General features: G+C 44.3%; 2 protein-coding genes across 2 annotated transcripts in view; both read left to right on the top strand.

The window, feature by feature from the left end:
- Positions 1–2,392, top strand: part of si:dkey-86e18.1 (uncharacterized protein LOC557342 homolog) — a 9,206-nt gene extending 6,814 nt beyond the window's left edge. The window contains exon 5 of the mRNA XM_063200355.1: positions 927–2,392. Within this exon, the coding sequence (XP_063056425.1) occupies positions 927–1,552 (626 nt within the window). The 3' untranslated portion in view covers positions 1,553–2,392. The remainder of the gene's footprint in view (positions 1–926) is intronic.
- Positions 2,393–10,822: 8,430 nt separating this feature from the next.
- faslg (Fas ligand (TNF superfamily, member 6)) lies at positions 10,823–18,036 on the top strand. The gene is made up of 4 exons (XM_063200353.1): positions 10,823–10,882; positions 11,066–11,314; positions 14,292–14,337; positions 16,399–18,036. The coding sequence occupies exons 1-4, from the start codon at positions 10,823–10,825 to the stop codon at positions 16,854–16,856; spliced, it is 813 nt and encodes a 270-aa protein (XP_063056423.1). The 3' UTR covers positions 16,857–18,036.
- The last annotated feature ends 1,509 nt before the right edge of the window (positions 18,037–19,545 follow it).

The raw sequence follows: 19,545 nt of genomic DNA, 5'->3' as shown, positions 1-19,545 counted from the left end.
TGTCTGTTTGTATAGTGTCAATAGTAGTAGAGTAGAGTAGAGTAGAGTAACATAACAATAACACAAAAATATGGATGGATACATTACCTCCTTGGCGGGAGTAACAATTAAAAACATGATTAGCATACATGCTTACGCACACACACACACACACACACACACACACACACACACACACACACACACACACACACCCACACACACACACACACACACTGATGTGGCATGCTGTGACATTTGTTTTGTAGCTATCCTTAAAGGTTGTTCTTCGCCTAAGATATGGGCTTATTAGGTAGAAATAAAGTATTTTGTTTTAGAACATACTAAAATATTCCTATCTGTAAATAATATCGTGTATAAGTGTGTTAGCTATGCGTCATGTACTAGTGTTGTCTATTGCAAACTCTGCAGCCTACACTGTGCAGCACATTCAAACTGAAACTGACCCGAAACTAAATGCATTTTACTGATACAAGCTTTGAAGAGCTTAACAAGTGTTTCCCCGGCCTAGTGCAGACTCCCTCTATAAAGGACTCAGATAAGATGAAAATCGGCCAGGCAATTTTAAATTAAATCTCTGTGGGTAACCTGTAGAATAGTAGCATCAGTGTGTGGCATCCTCACTGGTGAAATGCAAAATGAGACGCGAGAAATGCAAGTCAAAATGAGACACACACACAGCATTGAGTGTGTGGGCTCTTTAGTTCATCGCCCAATAGCCTAATCACTTAGTATTTACAGTATATATGATGACTTGATCTTTTATAATGCCTGAATATAACCTCCTTTGTCCATTATACTTTTTGATGCCCCTTCCCTTGCTGTACTGCACTGTAAGGTAGTGTTGTGGTAAAAGAAGCTGTAAATACTGTAGACAACAAAAGTTTTCAGGTCTAATGTTGTGCTACTAAACATCTCTCCTGCAGGAAAAAGGCTGTGCACATCAGAAACGGGATCATCATCATCATCATCATCATCATCATCATCATCATCATCATCATCATCATCATCATCATCGGTTGCAGCAGCAGCAGTGGCGGCAGCAGCAGCAGCAGCAGCAGCAAGTGAGACGGACATGACGACACAAATCCACGACACCCAAAGCAGCTGTGCAGGTGTCCCTCAACCATACAGCCCCAGTGCCAGGAGAGTACCACTCAGCCGACATGACAACCCAGACCCAGACCCAAACCCGGACCAAGACCCAGACCAGGACCGGCCTCTGGCTTTCGACCGGACCAGACTGGCAGTGGCCACGGCCGGGTGTAGAGGCCCGGTAGCTGGGACAGGGACGCCTCGAGAGACTAGCGGTCTGTCTGAGGCCCTCTTCTCTGGGCTGCCCAACCTCCAGAGCTCCCCCCTGGCACAGGCACAGGCCCAGGCCAGGGCCAGGGCACCATCGAAGTCTGGAGGTGCAAAGGAGGAACCAGGGACACCAGAGCAGTCTGTAAGCACTCAGTCTGTGAACAGCACTCAGCCTGCGCCACAGAGCACTGCAGACGTGCTGGGACTCGGTTGCTACTCATCCTCCGATGATGAAGAAGACTCATAGCGAACTGGGTAACACTTTATTTTAGAGATACATCTATTAGCACTAATACATACAATGTACCTGTGTAAGTAACTTGTAAGGCATGTACAAAGCAAAATCAAACATTTGTTAGGCATGTATTCGCAAATGTCTTGTTCATGCACAATAACGGATTTATTTCCTATTTAACCTTAGTAAGGACCTAGTAGGCCTTAGCGTTTGCTTAGTACATGCCTTACAAGTTACTTATCCAGGCATTAACATTGTATGTATTAGTGCTAATAGATGTATCCCTAAAATAAAGTGTTACCGCAAACTGTATACACTATGTCAGGCTGTCAGGGAGAAGAGTATGGTCATACAGATTCAAGAGTAATACAGATTCGGTGTGCATCGTAAATTGAATGGACAGTTGCTGCTTCTGGAGGGCCTTTGTTGTATACAGGGCTGATAGTATCCAGGCTCCATGCCTGATTTCAGGCTTGACAGAGTTTGCAAAAATAAAAAACATTGATAACAATTAGCCATTAGGTTATTCTTATCTCAGAAAGTGTCACAGGTTCAGGGTTTTCTTCTACTATCAGGCTTGAATAATGGTCATACACAGGCTATTAAATGTTTGAATAATGTGTCAAAATAGGCCTAAGTTACGTCACTATGCAGTATCTTGTCGTCGTCGTTAGAGCAGGGAAAAAAGTTCAGGCTCAGGATTTTTTTTCACTATCATAGTATATGATGTATAGGATTCTGAGGGGGTTAGAGGGCTCTTGGAGAGTTTTTTCTTAACTGCAATTCTCTGTTTAAACAGATTTATCATGTGTGAGGTGTTTTTATTTGGGATGGGCGTTTGTAGGTCAACAAACAAAATGAAGTCTCAACATACTAATTGACCGCCTTGAATCTTGGGTAGGCTTGTCCGGTCACGTCTTAGAGTGGTTCAAAACATATATTACAGGAAGGCAGTTTTTTGTCACCATCGGAGAACACGTCTCCAACAAGTATGATGTGCCTTTTGGAGTTGCTCAGGGTAGTTGCTTGGGCCCTCTCCTCTTCTCTCTCTATATGTTGCCCCTGGGCTCCATCATCAGAGAGCACAATGTTGATTTTCATAGCTATGCCGATGACACTCAACTATATATCTCTGTCGAGCCTAGCCAAACCACTGCCATTCATGCCTTGACTAAATGCATGTCTGCCATCACAGATTGGATGAACAGTAACTTCCTAAAATTAAATGAGGATAAAACTGAAGTGTTGCTCATTGGGCCTAAGGAAAAACGTGCAAAACTCCACTCAAGCCTAGGTGACCTAAGCATACACATTAAAGATAAGGTTACTAGCCTAGGTGTGGTCATAGACTCGGATTTGAGCTTTGAGCCTCACATCAACAAGATAACAAAATCTGCTTTTTTCCATCTTAGAAATGTTAACAAAGTGCGCGGCTTGGCCCCCCAACAAGACGCTGAGAAACTTATTCATGCCTTTGTCACCAGTAGGATAGACTACTGCAATGCTCTCTTCTCTGGTCTCCCAAAAAAATTAATTGACAAATTGCAACTCATTCAAAATTCTGCGGCAAGAATCCTAACAAGAACCAGAATGAGAGAGCACATCTCTCCTGTCTTGGCAGACCTGCACTGGTTACCTGTCTCTTACAGAATCGACTTTAAGATTCTGCTCACAGTATTTAAAGCATTAAATGGACTTGCCCCTAGCTATATCTCAGACATGCTCTCTTTTTATGCCCCTGCTCGAGCTCTCAGGTCCACTGATGCCAAGCTGCTAAGGACCCCCCACCCCCCGCAGAAGAAGATCGGCGACGCCGCGTTTGCCTGCTATGCGCCCAAGAGATGGAACGCCCTCCCCATCGAGATTCGATCAACCACCTCCGTCGACTCCTTTAAGAAGCAGCTGAAGACCCACCTCTTCATCCTTGCCAACTCCTAGCTGCCAAGGCGTCATAGTGTCCCAGCTGCCGCAGCGCCCTTACCACTCGCAACCAGCCCTGGCAGGGGGCTCCCCTAGGTGGCCGCTGGTCTCTGCCTGAGGTTTCTTCCTGACTATAGGGGGTCTTTTTTTTCTCAGACTTCACTGAGCTTTTTTTTCCCCCTTACAAACTATGAATCAAGCGAAAGGGAGTTTTTCCTCACCCCTGATGCCACCAGGGGCCGCACCTGAGCGCCCAATCTCTGTGTGACTATCTATGACTTATGATAGGCCCAGCCACTATGGACCTTACACATCTAAGAATCCTGGTCCTATCATACGTTGACCTTATGACTCTACATTCTCTGTCTATCTCTTCTTCCTCTGCCTTCCTGCTTTTTCTGCCTCTCCTCTATACCTCTCCTTTTAAATCTATCTCTAAAAATGTTTTTTTTTTTTTTCCATTTGTTAAGCACTTTGAGTTACATGCCTTGTATGAAACAGTGCTATACAAATACAATTATTATTATTATAAATTATTATTATCTTAATTTGAAAAAGTTTTAAAAGGTTTGTCTGTTTTTTGTTTGTTTTTGTCAGGGAAGAACGAGTTAGGAAACATAAAACGGACACTAATGTATATGATGGATACGATCGGAAAATCGGATGACAAAAGTCACACTTTTCTTGTGTGAGGCAGAGAAGTGCAATACAACTCAGCCTGTGGTTACTCGATTATGTCAGTTGTGATAATGAACTCACTGGAAGAATTGAATGTGGTCTTCAACTGGGGGTTTCACACTCACACAACAGGCACGCATGAATCAAACACTCCTTAGTTGTCACTCACCACGACTAAACAGCGGCGTGGCTGAGAGTTGCTGATTCAGAAAGGGGGGCCCAACGACAAAAATACAAGGACCTCAAACCAAGACGAAGCCTGTTCCATTGTCCCCAGCAGGGCCGGATTAAGATGGCCCGGGGCCCCTAGGCTACAGTTCGCTGTGGGGGGCCCCCCAGAAGGCTACTTTTGTGAAAAAAGATATATGTAGACAGTGTCATAATTACGAGCTTAGAAATTCCGGATAACCTGTCTGCCAACTGTTCTCAACACGGTGGATCATTTTTTTTCATTTTTGCATCTTGTCCCAATTTTGCAATTTTTCATCATGGGGCCCCTGGCAGGTGGGGGGGCCCTAGGCTGCAGCCATATCCAGCCTGTGCATTAGTCCGGCCCTGGTCCCTAGCTAATCACGCAGTTCAACAGAAAATAGACCCAGGGCGCTGCCTGCCTGCCTGCCTGCCTGCCTGCCTGCCTGCCCGCCTGCCTGCCTGCCTGCCTGCCTGCCTGCCTGCCTGCCTGCCTGCCTGCCTGTATGAATATGCATGATGAAATGCGCGACCACAGTCCTAACCTCCAAAACCCTGCGTTCCACCTCTGCAGTTGGGGGACTGACTTCGGGGAAATGCTGTGCTGTGCTGTGCTGTGCTTCAGCTGACTATGCAGAGACATTTAGGCATCGATCTGCCTGCTGCTGTTGCAGAGCTGAACTGAGTGTGGTGGTGTGTGTGTGTGTGGTGGGGGGGGGGGGGGTGCATGCTGATGCAGGCTGAGACTCAGAACAGGAGCTTTGGTGGTCGAGGCTTCTGTAAGGTGTGAGCGAGCGCTAGGAGAAAAGAAACTTATCGTATCGTAAGGTGAGGCACACATAGAGAAACCTACCGTATCTATCGTAAGGTGAGGCACACATAAAGAAACTGATACGGGAGGGAGGGAGGGAGGGTTGTGGGGCGGGGGTGCTTAACTGGTTGTTCTCATATTTCATGGTCGTCATTCTGCAATAAAAGCCTTTTTCCAAGTCATTTTTTGTGGCATTTACACCAAATGTTATGTGGTTAGATCAGATGACTTTATTCTCCATCCAGAGCAGTGAATGGAATAAAACGGATCTTTATTCCCCACTAGAATAAAAAGAATTGTAGCCTTAGGAATCAACCTAAAGGCCTACAACAGATAGCTCCATACACACATACAAAATATGTTCACTGTAAGTGTACAAGAGTACAGGAGTACACAAAACATTAAAAAATGACAGCAAAGATCTAAATTCTCTGACATTGCTAAATTTGGCTAACTACCTGTATGTAACATATTTTAAATAATATTTAGTTCCATGTCTCTCAGCTGTCAGCTGTTCATATCCCTTCACATTATAGCCTACACTGATCCCAGAAGTAATTTATGGCCGCTGTCATCTTGCACTTCAGTGCACCTGTATTTCCTGTTTTATTGGTCATATACGAACTGACGAGAATGTATTAATCAGTAAGTAGCCTATCATGAAAACATTCAAGTAGAAGGACAAACACAGACAGGCTACATGGCACAAAGAATCCTGATAAACTGCCACGCACTGGTGAAGGCTTAATAGCCGAAACGCGTCTATTGTTAAATTTTGGCTTCAATACTCTTTTTCACACAAGCCTTGTGTGCGCCTCCTTTTTCCATTATCTTGAGTGATTACTACTTTTTGGGAGTGCACACATGTTGTAATGACATCAGGATTCTTTGTTTTGGCAAATTGAATGAGTTATGTATTTGAAATTATTTTTCATGTTCATTTACATTATTTAGACCTCATTATTAGTCCTACTGGAGACATTGAGAATGGACTAGTTCCGAAACGTCTGTTTCTCCAGTTAACCTCAGACTTGTATTGTTAAATTTCGGCTTCAATACACTTTTGGGAGTGCACGCACCAAGCAATACACGGGTGTTTAGTGCAGGCGCAGACACCGGCCTTTGTTGGTCTTTTGTCATTCACATTATTTACACCTCTGCATCTCAAATTCAGTTGATCTAGATTCTGATTCGTTACACAGCTCCAGGCCTTTTTATTAGAATACCATGAAAAATTTGATTTATTTCCATAATCCCATCAATAATGTTAAACTGTCATGGATTGTAGATTCATGGCCCAGTTTTTTTAACTATTCCAATCATTAAATTGTTTATTTTTACACATTTTGGTCTTCCAGCTCAAAAAAACCATGAATTGGGGAATTCACATCATTAGAATATTGTAATAAAATCACAATTTTCTTCATCAAAATTTGTTTCACATCAGTGCACATCAAATCAGTTGAACTTTGGTACTTTCTACATAACATGCAATGTTCAATACTTGGTTAGGACTCTCTCTGTCTTAATATTATTAATAATAACGGCCATGATGCGTTTAACATTGAAGTCAATGGCAGAAACAGTGCATGGGAGTAATGGAAGGCCAGATATCCTTGATGCTTTGCCGTCAGCTGTTTTTGTATAGCTGACCTGGTGTCCCACACTTCCCTCTTCAATATACCCGAAGATTTCCATGCCACGTTTTGGTGTTAACTCACCAGTTTAATTCTAACTCAACAGAAATTAAACCCCATTCATTTTCAATGGGGATTCATTTCTGGTTATTTAGAATTAAACTGGTGAGTTAGCGCCAAAACGTGGCATGGAAATCTACAGGGTATATTGAAGAGTGAAATGTGGGGTACCAGGTCAACAAGCAAGAACAGCTGACAGCAAAGCATCAAGGATATCTGGGCTTCCATAACTGCCATGCACTGTTTTTCCATTGACTTCAATGTTAAACGCATCATGGCCATTATGAAGACAGAGAATGTCCTAACCAAGTATTGACCAATGCATGTTATGTAGAAAGTACCAAATTTCAACTGATATAATGTGACCCGAATTTTGATGAAGAAAAATGTGATTTTATAACAATATTCTAATAATGCGAATTCCCCAATTCATGGGTTTTTTGAGCTGGAAGGCCAACGTATATAAAAAGAAAAAAAATAATGATTGGAATAGTTAAAAAACTGGGCCATGAATCTACAATCCATGACAGTTTAACATTATTGATGGAATTATGGAAATAAATCAACTTTTTCATGGTATTCTAATAAAAAGGCCTGGAGCTGTACATTATATTGTTTACAGAGTGAAAGAAGATTCTGCAGTGCATATATGATTTTATCCACAACATTTTTCCACTTGCCCACATAGTCATAGCATCTTTTTTCATTTTAAATATTTTTAGGGGCTTTTATGCCTTTATTTTGATAGGACAGTATAAGATGGTGACAGGAAGCGAGTGGGACAGAGAGACGGGGTGGGATCGGGAAATGACCCCGGCCGGACTCGAACCGGGGTCCCCGTGGGCATGCAAGCCCAAATGTGGGGGGCCTAGCATAGTGATACCATCTTTAACTATCCACACACTGGATATGGATATGTATCACGATTAGAGATGCACCGGATCCTGATTTTTAGGATCCTGACGGATACCGGATCCACTGCTTAAGATCCTGCCGGATCCGGAACCGGATACCGGATCCTACGAAAGGGTTGAAACACATAGCCTACTCACACACGTGGGCCCTTTTTTATCACGTTGGCTCAAACTATTTTGACTGAAAAGCCTCGGCTACCGGATCCTGGATCCTGGAACCGGATCCGGATAGTCTGAAAAACCCTATTATCCTGCCGGATCCGGAACCGGATCTTGGATCCTGTACATCCCTAATCACAATATTATATCGCAATATCATATCACAATATTGTCTGTTTGACTATCCGCACACTGGATAGCCGTGGCCTAGTGGTTAGAGAGTTGGTCGTTCACTTAAGGGGTTGCCGGTTCGAATCCCCCCTGACCTCTCCCTACATCTCCCTCCATGGCTGAAGTGCCCTTGAGCAAGGCACCTGACCCCACATTGCTCCAGGGACTGTAACCAATACCCTGAACAATAATAACAGCTAAGTGCAATGTAATATAATGTAATGTTATATGTATATCTATATCACATTCTCTCACAGGGAGATTGCATCATTTTTCTCCCCGATGATTCCCCAAAAGAACAGGGTGACGACGTCTCTGTAAAATGATGAGTAGTGAGGAAAGTAGGCTATCAAGGATGGTTCTTAACCTGGGGTGCGGGCACCCCCTGGGGGTGCGCCAGAGATTTCAGGGGGTGCGCGGAATTTTGTTTGTGTTGAGGTTGTGACCAAAATTCTGCTAGCGAACATTATAATTAGGCCAAATTAAAACATGTTTTGGTCCCCATGTAAAGTCATAAAGGTATTGATTAATATCTCAAGCAAGAATCATTGTAATTAACACCTCAAATCATTTTTTAGGGCATATACACGTGTAGAAGTTTGGGTTGGGGTTGCGCGGCTTGTCTTGGGCACAGATAAGGGAGTGCGTTAAGAAAAAAGGTTAAGAACCACTGAGGTAGCCTATAGTCAATCCAGAAAGTCAAAGAATGCGCGCACATCAGTGGCACAGGTGCTGGACCAAACGTAAGATAACTGAAAAGAAAATAAAGGTCCGCAACACTGTTAAATGCTCCCAAACATTTAATGGCACGACGTTTCGGACTAACCGGATGAAGGACGGTTAGTCCGAAATGTTGTGCCATTAAATGTTTGGGAGCATTTAACAGTGTTGCAGACCTTTATTTTCTTTTCAGGGTAGGGTTGGGGGTGCGCAGCTTGTCTTGGGCACAGGTAAGGGGGTGCGTTAAGAAAAAAGGTTAAGAGCCACTGAGGAAGGGTAGCCTATAGTCTCGTAGTAATATGTGCCAGGTAGGGTAGCCTATAGTCTCGTAGTAATATGTGCCAGGTAGGGTAGCCTATAGTCTCGTAGTAATATGTGCCAGGTAGGGTAGCCTATAGTCTCGTAGTAATATGTGCCAGGTAGGGTAGCCTATAGTCTCGTAGTAATATGTGCCAGTGTGTCATCCAGGTTCTGCTGTACCGTTGTGAGAATGCTGTGGAACAGCGTGCGGAGTGCGGTATGAGGACCCAGACTAGGAAGTGAACTGACTGACGCAGGAAATCCTCTGCAGCAGCCCTCGGCGTGCACGCCAGACACATGAAGACAAAAAAGGACATCGTGATGCAAGTCATCATCAGGCTCTTCCAGTAAGCTGATGCATGATGGGTAATAAGTGGTATGGAATGGATAGGGTACTGAGTCAGGGTACAGTACAGTGGCTTCGTCTCTTTGTGTGTGTGTGTGTGTGTGTGTCTGCATCTCTCATCTCGGTTAGACCACGAGAACACATGGCCGCCCCCTCCCTCTGTCGGAGCAGTAGCAGTTCTCACGCACGCCCCCCCACCCCCCGCAGCCCCATTACCATGGCAACACCTCACAGCGCAGGCCCCAGACTACAGTATTTGCCCCACAGGGCCTGAACGCCAGTGTTGCCAGATTGGGCTGTTTCCCGCCCAATTGGGCTGCTTAGGATAGCCGTGTGCGGGAAAAAAATGGCATTTTGCAGAAAAAACCCATAGAAATCAATAGAATTGGGCGGGATTTTGTGCTTCCAGACGCGTTCTGAGCATTTTTTTGGCCTGGAAATTATCAGACTCATCTGGCAACCCGGTTTGCTCCACAGGGCCTGAGCGCAGCAGAGACAGCGAGACTGAAAGCATGCTGTCATAGGCACGCTCTTTTTCAGCAGATGGAGCGTTTAATGTGGCAAGCGCTGTCAGCCAACGTTTTACCGAAACACTTGCCTAAATTGTGCACCATCATTGTTTACACACCCCCACACACACACACCGAAACAGAGATCTACACCAGACTATCATCTCGTACCAGAGAAAAAAAATGCTATCTGTTGTCATGTGTCTGTCAAGATACTGTAGATATGGGGTACCAGTCTGTGTCACTAGAAAGTCTCGCAGTGATCATGTCCCGACCGTAGATGTGATGCGATGTGTCACAGACAACTTGCTGAAAAATAATGTTACAACTCGATACAAACTCGTGCAAATTGTTAGTTCTTTGACACATCCTGTTCCCAGGTGTCAATCTGCATCCAGAAGAGCAGAACAGCACCTGTTAATACCTCATCTGGAGAATTTCCCCCTTTTGCGTCGGTGCATCGGTCAGGTCAGTCGCCTGTCACGTCTACGCGCCACACTGTGACTGACTGACCTACAAAGCTCTTCACAGGAAAAGACACCCTTTGCACAGAGCACTGCGCAGTGTGCAGGCAGGGGGGGTCTGGTCTGACTAATCACAGAGCAGAGACCAGAGAGATGCATTTGAAGAGGAAAGGAGAGAAAAGACAAGACGTGAGGTGAAGTGAAGTGTGGGTGGAGTCAGAGCGTGAGAGGCCAAGCCTTTCTTCTCCTTCTTCTTATTTTTTCTTCTATAAAACACAAGTGACGACTCACACTCTCCCCAGAGCACACTGGACTCTTAGAACACACGCACACACACACAAACATAGAGCCATATTCTCGACACCTGATCGAGTGCAATCCTGTTATTAGTGATTAATGGGAACATGGCCGGCCGGCAGGCACAGGTGTTCATGGTGGACGCTGACGGCGGCGGTGGTGGTGACGTTGGAGTTGGAGGTAGAGGGGGTCACAGGAGACCTGCTCCCCCTCCACCCCCATCTACACCTCCTCCTGCCCACCACCACCACCACCACCTGCACCAGCAGCAGCAGAAGCAGCAGCAGCACCACCAGCAGCAGCAGCAGCAGCGTTACCAGCCCCCACCTCCTCCACCTCCTCCTTCACAGCAGTACCTACCCAGCACGCAGCCCCAGGAGCTGGGCATCGGGGGCCTCGGGGGGGGCATGGTGCCCTGCTGGACCTTCCCTCCAGCCCCCTGGGGGGAGGAGAAGAAGAGGCGGCGGCGCTGGTGCTCCAACTCCAGCCTGGTGACGGTGCTGGTGATGCTGCTGGGCCTGGTGTTCGCGGCGCTGGCACTCGGGGCTTACCAGATCCAGAGGCTCAAATCCGACATGCGGGAGATGACCACGGCTAAGGTGAGTGCAGTGGAGAGGAGGATGAGGAGCAGTGGTGTAGTCTAGTTCGAATCAAGTTCAAGTTCAAGTTCAAGTTCAAGTTAAAATTCTATTGTCCCCAAAAGGGGCAATGAAGTGTGCAGCAAGTCAACAACATGTAGACAACAGATAACAGGACAAACCATAAAGTGCAGGGTTTAAAAGGACCATAGATAGGCTTAAAAGTAGCATAAGAACATCATATTAAATCAATCAAGCGACACAATGGTACTCCCCTTGAGGGTACTGCCACAGCGACGAGTTCTGCACCTTTATTTCTGAGAGTGATGGTGTCAGTACAACACTAGCACATGATATTACATAGCTGTTAACCAGTGGTGTAGTCTACTTTTTCATGGTGGGTATACTGTATATTTGAGCATTTTTTGAAGTGGGTATACTGTATATATTTGTGCTATTCAAAATAATGTATCAATCAATTTGAAGTGGGTATACTGAAATCCCTGAAAATTAGAAGTGGGTATACTCCGTATACCCGCGTTCTACGTAGACGACACCACTGATGAGGAGTGAAAAATGTTTGATTATTAGGACTGAATTAGAAGTCAAATTGTGTTATGGTGTTTTTTCAGAGGGCTAAGAACTGCAGCTGCAAAATACACTGTGAATACTGTGCTAGCCAGAGTGAATTGATGATGGACTGATGGATTATCAGAGTGTGATTGCAGAGTGAATTGTAGGGTGTGGGTTCATTGATGATGGATATACTGATTATAAGACTTAGAATTGTAAGTCTGGTTATATGGTAGGCCTATTGTCAGAGGCCTAAGATCTGCAAAATAGTCAAGTAGTCTGACAATGGCTAAGGTGAGTGCAGTGGAGGAGGATGAATATGACCATGAAAAGTTCATTAACCCTTTGAGGAGTACCAGTACATACAGTATGTGTTTAGAATTTTGGTTGTCACAATGATGATGTCACAACAACCCTCAGCAGGATTTTAACACAGTTCTATTGGAGCTCTAGAATGCTCGGGTAAAATTCTAGAACTGGGGGAAAAAATCCTTACTCCTCAAAGGGTTAATTGATCACTTTTTCCTGCCTTACACCTGCACCTGGACAGCTGAAGGGTTGTGCACAAGGACTTCCATGCACTTTGAGTGGAGGAGGATGATGAAATGAGAATTTTTTTTGATTATTAGGACTGAAGTAGAGGTCAAATTGTGTTATGGTGTTTTCAGAGGGCTAAGAACTGCAACTGCAAAATACTCAACATACTGTGAATACAGAGTGCTAACTAACCAAGGTGACTTGATGATGGACTGATTAAGTATTAGACCGTGATTGCAAAGTGAATTATAGGTGTAGGTGAATTGATGATGATTGTTAGACTTTGAATTTGCAAGTTATATGGTAGGCCTATTTTCAGAGGCCTAAGATCTGCAACTGCTAAATACTCAACATAGATGTTTGCAGAGCGCTGACAAGGGGAATTGATGATACGCAAATTGATAATTAGACCAAATTTGAGGTCAAATTCACAGTGGTTTTAAAGGTGTTTGTAGAGTACAATACAGACCTGAATGTCACCTGAAAACGTATTTTTTCTTTTGCATGGAGAACCATGTTTTTGTCACTTTTTAAATTGAATTGTTTCGACCTACTTGAAGTGGGCTTACATGCCCACATAGAACCTGTGGTCACACAGAGCTTCTCTGAAGACATATTAACCACTGTGACACAACCAGACACAAAAATGTCAACGCTGAGAAGTGATTTAGCTGTTTGTCCAAGCCTGTCTATTATGTTTGTCTATGCCTGCTGGAGATTAACAAATGCCAAAAATATCTACAAAATGTAATGGTCCAATGAGTCAAACGTGAAAGGAGATCTTAGTGCCTACAACTCTTTTAGAACAGAAACTGTGACTTTAGGAAGATGGGGGATGGGTGGGGGCAGGTGTGAATTAAGACTCTAGTGATGTCTTCTCAAGTCGTATGTTATTATCAAGGGCATCGTAGAGGACGGAGTGTGTGTGTGCGTACGTGCGTGCGTGCGTGGGTGTGTGTGTGTGCGTGCGTGCAGGTGTGTGTGTGTGTGCGTGTTTGATTGTGTGTGTGTGTCTGTGTATGTGTGTGTGTGTGCGTGCATGTGTGTGTGTGCGTGTGTGCAGGTGTGCGTGTGTGCGTGTTTGTGTGTGTGTGTGTCTGTATGTGTGTGTGTTTGTATGCGTGTGTGTGTGTGTGTTGGGGGTGTTTGGTCTCTCCGGACCTTGTGGAACAACCCTGACTATTAGCACGATCTGCTGGCATGAGCCGCTGACTGGAACGTCTCTGCAGGTAGAGTTTAGGGTTTAGGGTTTTTTCTTTTGCTGTGACATTTAAAAGGAGGCAACCAAGATGAAAGACATGCAGCACATCAGCAGGGCGGTTGGGCTGTGGTCTACAGCAGGGGTTCCCAAACTTAACCATGACAAGGCCCCCCAGGGGGTCCCCGGGGGTCCCCGGCCCCCCACGTTGAAAACCACTGGTCTACAGTAGTCCACAGCTACAGGATTTCCTGCCTGAGTCTAAAGCCTCATACGGCTACTGTGCTAGAGGCTACCCGGCTACCCATCCAGTGTTGCCAGATTGGGCTGTTTCCCTCCCAGTTGGGCTGCTTAGGATGGCAGTGTGAGGGTAAAAATGCCATTTAGCAGAAAAGCCCAATTTTTGCCATAGAAATCAATAGAATTGGGCGGGATTTTGTGCTTCTAGGCGGGTTTTGAGCATTTTTTGGGCTGGAAATCATCAGCCTCATCTGGCAACCCGGCCCGCCACCACACCCCAAACATGCAAAATACTGCTCAGCTCCCTTCTGTCAGACAGAGAGAAATTGAGCTAATTTCAAAAGACTAGCCGGTTGTTGTGATTTGTTATTGAGTTATTGTGATGTGCGATGAGTTGTGTGATGTGGTTTTGTTTCTGATGATTGCTTTCGTGTCTTTGTTTGATGTCAGGAGACAGATGGCGGCGCACACAGCATTTCACCTCAAGCTCAAATTGGTAAGTAGGCTAGCAACTCTGACTACTGCACTTTGTGTTTTTTTCGCTCAAACATCACAAAACATGGCTCAGTTTAAAGGCAAAAGTCTGGACTTAGCATTGCTGGACTAATAGGCTGAAAAGACCATTCACTTATTTCTATCCACTATATGGAATTATACATATAGATAAGCTAAGAAATGTGCTGGAGTATTGGGCTTTGTTTGGATATCATTATAATGATATCTAAACAAAGCCAAATACTCCAGCACATTTCTTATCTAGCCTGTTAGCGTCTTGAAAGCGTGTCTAGTGCGGTGAGTTAAGGTCCACCAGGTCCATCAGCCTCCCACACACACACACACACACACACACACACACACACACACACACACACACACACACACACACACACACACACACACAGACACACACACACACACACATATGAGTCATCTGCTCGACTTGACCTACATAAACTCAGCCACATCTGCCTACAGGCTTTACCGTACTGACAGGTGTCAATTTGTGTTGGAAATATTCATAATCTGATAAGGTCATCCTCGGTGACCTTTTCTAGTTTTCCTGTCTGTCACCCTAATACCGTATCCACCAGTACTGGCAGAAAAAAAACTTTAACTTTATTGTTTACTTTTTTTTCAGGTTTTCGTGAATATTTTGACGAGCACACGGCTGCGAAGATGGAGATGCATGCAGCACATTTAACGGGTAAAAGTCACATAATCACTACGTTTGCATGATGTTTTTAATTCCGAATTAATCATTCAGCAGAATTAAATAGTTCCGTCGAGTTTACTTTGATCTTTCATTAGATTACGAATTAAGAGGTGTTTACATGACGTTTTCAAAGCGGAATTAAGCTTTATTCAGGAATTAAAGTCAGTTAATTCTGAATTAAATGTCTTACTCCTTTCTTTTCGCATTAATACAATCTCGCTACTATACTCTGCTCTACTCTGCTCTACTCTACTCTACTCTACTCTACTCTGCTCTGCTCTGCTCTACTCTACTCTACTCTGCTCTGCTCTGCTCTGCTCTACTCTACTCTACTCTACTCTGCTCTGCTCTGCTCTGCTCTACTCTACTCTACACTGTTCTGCTCTGTTCTACGCTACTCTACACTACTCTACTCTACTCTACACTGCTATACTCTATTCTACTCTTCCGTACTGTACTCTACACTGCTCTGCTCTGCTCTACGCAACTCTACTCTGCTCTGTTCTACTCTACTCTACTCTGCTCTGTTCTACTCTACTCTACTCTACTCTACTCCACTCTGCTCTGTTCTACTCTACTCTACTCTACTGTATTCTACTCTACTCTACTCTACTCTACTCTACTGTACTCTACTCTGCTCTGTTCTACTCTACTCTACTGTTCTCTACTCTACTCTACTCTACTCTACTACTACTCTACTCTACTCCACTCTACACTACTCTGCTCTAGAGTACAGTAGAGTACAGTACAGTACAGTAGAGTACTCTACTCTACTCTACAAAAGGCTCCTGCCCGACCTGTTATATTTTCTACCACCACTACTCAACGGTGGCATATGTGACTTAGGACTTCAGACTTAATCCTTTGTGCTGTCAGTCCCATACCTGTATTTCCTATTGCGGTTATTTTTGTAAAGCACATTGAACACTGTGTATCAAATGCTTTCCTTACCTAAGGCCAGAAATTATTGATCAAAGTTGACATGCAGTGACATTTTCTTACATTTAGACTCAGACTTCTACTTACATAGGCTACTTCTACTACTCATATGTACTGTATCACATCTTTTCTGCTTTCTCATTTTGTTTCTTCACCAATAGTTCCATCGAGTTTACTTTGATCTTTCATTTAATTATGATTAAGAGATGTTTACATGACGTTTTTCAAAGCGGAATTAAGCTATATTCAGAATTGAAGTCAGTTAATTCTGAATTAAATGTTTCATGTATCACATCTTTTCTGCTTTTTCATTTTGTTCTTCACCATTCTTTCTTCACCTGGAACTGCGTTTGTGAATGAAACACTCGCAGATGTAGACATTAACTTTTTTTTCCGCTTTCTCAGCACCCACAGCTAGCACCCACAGCCACCAACACGGCCAGTGGACACTGCAGTGGGAATCCCATGCAGCCACCGCGTTCACCAAAGGAGTCCTGTACCACAACAACGGCAGCCTCCACATCAACCGCACTGGCCTCTACTTTGTATATTCCCGCATCGAAGTCCTGGACAATTCCTGTCAGAAGAAGATGAACTTCTTACACACAGTGCGAAGGGGGGAAGGTGGCTCGGTGCTCATGGAGGGCCACAAGGTGGGCGTCTGCAACTCGCAACATCGTAAACAGGAGACGACGGGCAAGCGTGGTGGTGGTGGAGGGGAAGTGTGGACATCCGAGAGCTACCTAGGGGCGGTGCTGCAGCTCAAGGAGGGAGATTGGATATACGTCACCGTGAATTATCCAGAAATCATCAGCAAAATGAGTGCTGGGAATTACTTTGGACTTTATCAGATTGATGTCTGATTGTGGACTTCACTGACTGGTTATTTGATTTCTTTGTTCATAAATGAGAGACATAGCCAACCAGTTTGCTTTATGTTACAGTTTTTTTCAATTGCTAACAAGCTTTTGTCCAAACCTCAGCGACATTTGCAAAACTCTTAATACATTTAACACACCAAGGGCTTTCCATTGCCATACAGTTGACACATTACATGCCTTTTTCACACAATTAGCAGTCAATGAATGCATTCCTTTGTGTATATTTAACAGTGTGATTTTGAGAAGAAAATTAACTGTTTGGACAATTGTGCTTGGTAGGTGGTAGTCTGTGTTAAGAGTTAAGAAAAAGTATCCAAAGTATGGGTAAGCGCTTGTTAGCAATTAAAAAATCTGTAATGTGTACTGGCATTAGCATTTGGTGAGATCAGAGTAGCATCAGAGTAGCAGAAAAGATCGTAGAGTGCGTTCCCAATATGCAACCTTGCCTCCTCCACTTGTGCTTGTCTCCTCGTACCGGGAAGTAATATGTCATGATGACATCACTGATTGACATTATATTTCAATATCTTGCAAAAGCTCAATTGTAGAGTCTTTTTCTCATTTGCAATTGGGATGAAATGAAATGGAAAAACAGTCCCTCAAAAGTTGTTGTGGCTACGCTGACAGCTGGGAAACTTTATTGTTTTCTCCACGGAGGAGGGGCCAGGAGGCGGGACGAGGAGACAAGCACAAGTGGAGGAGGCAAGGCCGCATATTGGAACGCACTCATACTTGTATACTAGGTCGCTTATACCCGCTTTGCTTCTACGGGCCTAAAGTTCCAGTGAATGAGCAATTGATGGAATGCTAGAAATAGAACAACTGGAACTGTGCAATTTAAACGGGACTATGCGGTGTAAGTCTGTGGAGAAAATGAATGTATTTTGTACGCGCCTATGCACAAACATGGAGAGAGTGATGTCATCACATATGTGACTTTACAAACAGACCAAATGAGATGACTGGAACACTAAAGGGCTATTGACTGAAAACATAACTTATTTATATATTTATTTTTAAGACTTTTTTAAAAACGTTTTTTTACTCTTGTGAGCATATAAAATTAAAATAAACATGCATTCAGAGGGAATGGTATGTTGTGAATGAAATGATGAATGCCTGTTGCAAAAATAGTTTTGCTGCAATAAAACCATACTGAGGAAGGCTCTGTGCAGCCGAAACGTCATATCAGTCCCTGCAATGTTTAAATAAAAAGAAAAGAGCAAGAAAGAAGAAAAAACTGAGTGCAATCCATTTCCTAACTACTCGATTACTTCAGAGACACACCAGCAAGACGGAAGAGCGCGATGTGCGGAAGATAACCTTGCAATAAAACCATACCCACCACGTCCGACGCAGTTTTCTTTATCAATGACAGCAGCCATTTTCATTCAAATGAACAAGACACATGCTTGTTGTGATACTACATCATTTGAAGTGGTATATGTGTACCCGTTTTATGGCACCCCTTACCCCTGCCGACTTATCTGATCTAAGATAACATCGAAAGGTAAGGCTTGAATGGTTCAGCGTGCCACCCACAAACAGGTCAGGGCTTTGGGCTGTCATAATAAGAAGTCTGTGGTGGATGGACTAGCTAGCCTATTGGTCTACCGTAATCACGTGTTGGGGTTGAGAACGTGTTGGGGCTTTCATAGTAAGAAGTCTGTGGGATGGGTGGCATGGGCACTGAATCACCAATGGAAGATGCTTCTTCATCACATCGACATGTTTCCAGTCTTCTCTTTCCACAGCACATGGAGCATATGAGACTGAAAAACAGCAAATGCAGCACTCTTCAGTACTGTCTTTTTTTTTTTATTATTATTTTTTTTTACAATGAATGGCCATATGAAATTTTCACATCATATCTTGAAAGCCTTTATAGAACCAACCTTTCCCACGCATGGTGATGCTCCCGTTTGTTGTTTACAGTGCCAGGTTAGACCTACAGTACATGGGTTTCATACAGTCTCGCTGACAGTGACAGAGACAGAGAGCTGGAGAGAATCTAGTGTTCGCGTTGGTTTCATTTCACCGCCGAATACAGGGGGGGGGGGGGGGGTCGTGCTGCAGTCTGTAGCCCTATGTGCCAACCTACCCTCCTACGCAAGGTTATGCTTACTTTTTTTTTTTTTTTTTACTTTTTCACTTAGCTGACGCTTTCATTTGTTCAAAGCGACTTACAATTAGGCCTACTATTTTTTAAGAAATTGGTTACAGTCCCTGGAGCAATGTGGGGTTAGGTAGGTGCCTTGCTCAAGGGCACTTCAGCCAATGGATGGAGGTGTAGGGAGAGGTCAGGGGGGATACGAACCGGCAACCCCTAGATTGAAATACCGACTCTCTAACCACTAGGCCACGGCTGCCCCTTTCTCCATCCTCATGCACCCATTTGTTGTTTACAGTGCCAGGTTAGACCTACAGTACTGTGTTTCATACAGTCTTGCTGAGAGTGACAGAGACCGAAAGATGGAGGAGAGAATCTAGCGTTCTTGTTGGTTTCATTTCACCGCCGAATACGGGGGGATGCTGCAGCCTGTAGCCTACATATGTGGCGTCTGTAGCGTCTGTGTGGCGTCAGCGTCAGCACACCGCGTTCCTTCCTGTGTGTCTGTAACGCAGCACATGTGGTGGGCACCCTGTTGCGCTGCAACGCTCTCAACAGTCC

The sequence above is a fragment of the Engraulis encrasicolus genome, chromosome 6 (assembly GCF_034702125.1).
Source record: "Engraulis encrasicolus isolate BLACKSEA-1 chromosome 6, IST_EnEncr_1.0, whole genome shotgun sequence".
In the NCBI taxonomy this organism is placed as follows: domain Eukaryota; kingdom Metazoa; phylum Chordata; class Actinopteri; order Clupeiformes; family Engraulidae; genus Engraulis; species Engraulis encrasicolus.
The sequence above is the reverse complement of the archived record's forward strand: the minus strand, read 5'-3'. Positions and strand labels throughout refer to the sequence as shown.

Excerpts from the sequence above, each read along its gene's own strand:
- faslg (XM_063200353.1), top strand. The coding sequence starts at position 10,823 with ATGGCCGGCCGGCAGGCACAGGTGTTCATGGTGGACGCTGACGGCGGC. Across the intron at positions 10,883-11,065 it reads ACGGCGGCGGTGGTGGTGAC|CAGTACCTACCCAGCACGCA; the intron begins GTTGGAGTTGGA and ends CCTCCTTCACAG. Across the intron at positions 14,338-16,398 it reads TTCACCTCAAGCTCAAATTG|CACCCACAGCTAGCACCCAC; the intron begins GTAAGTAGGCTA and ends CCGCTTTCTCAG.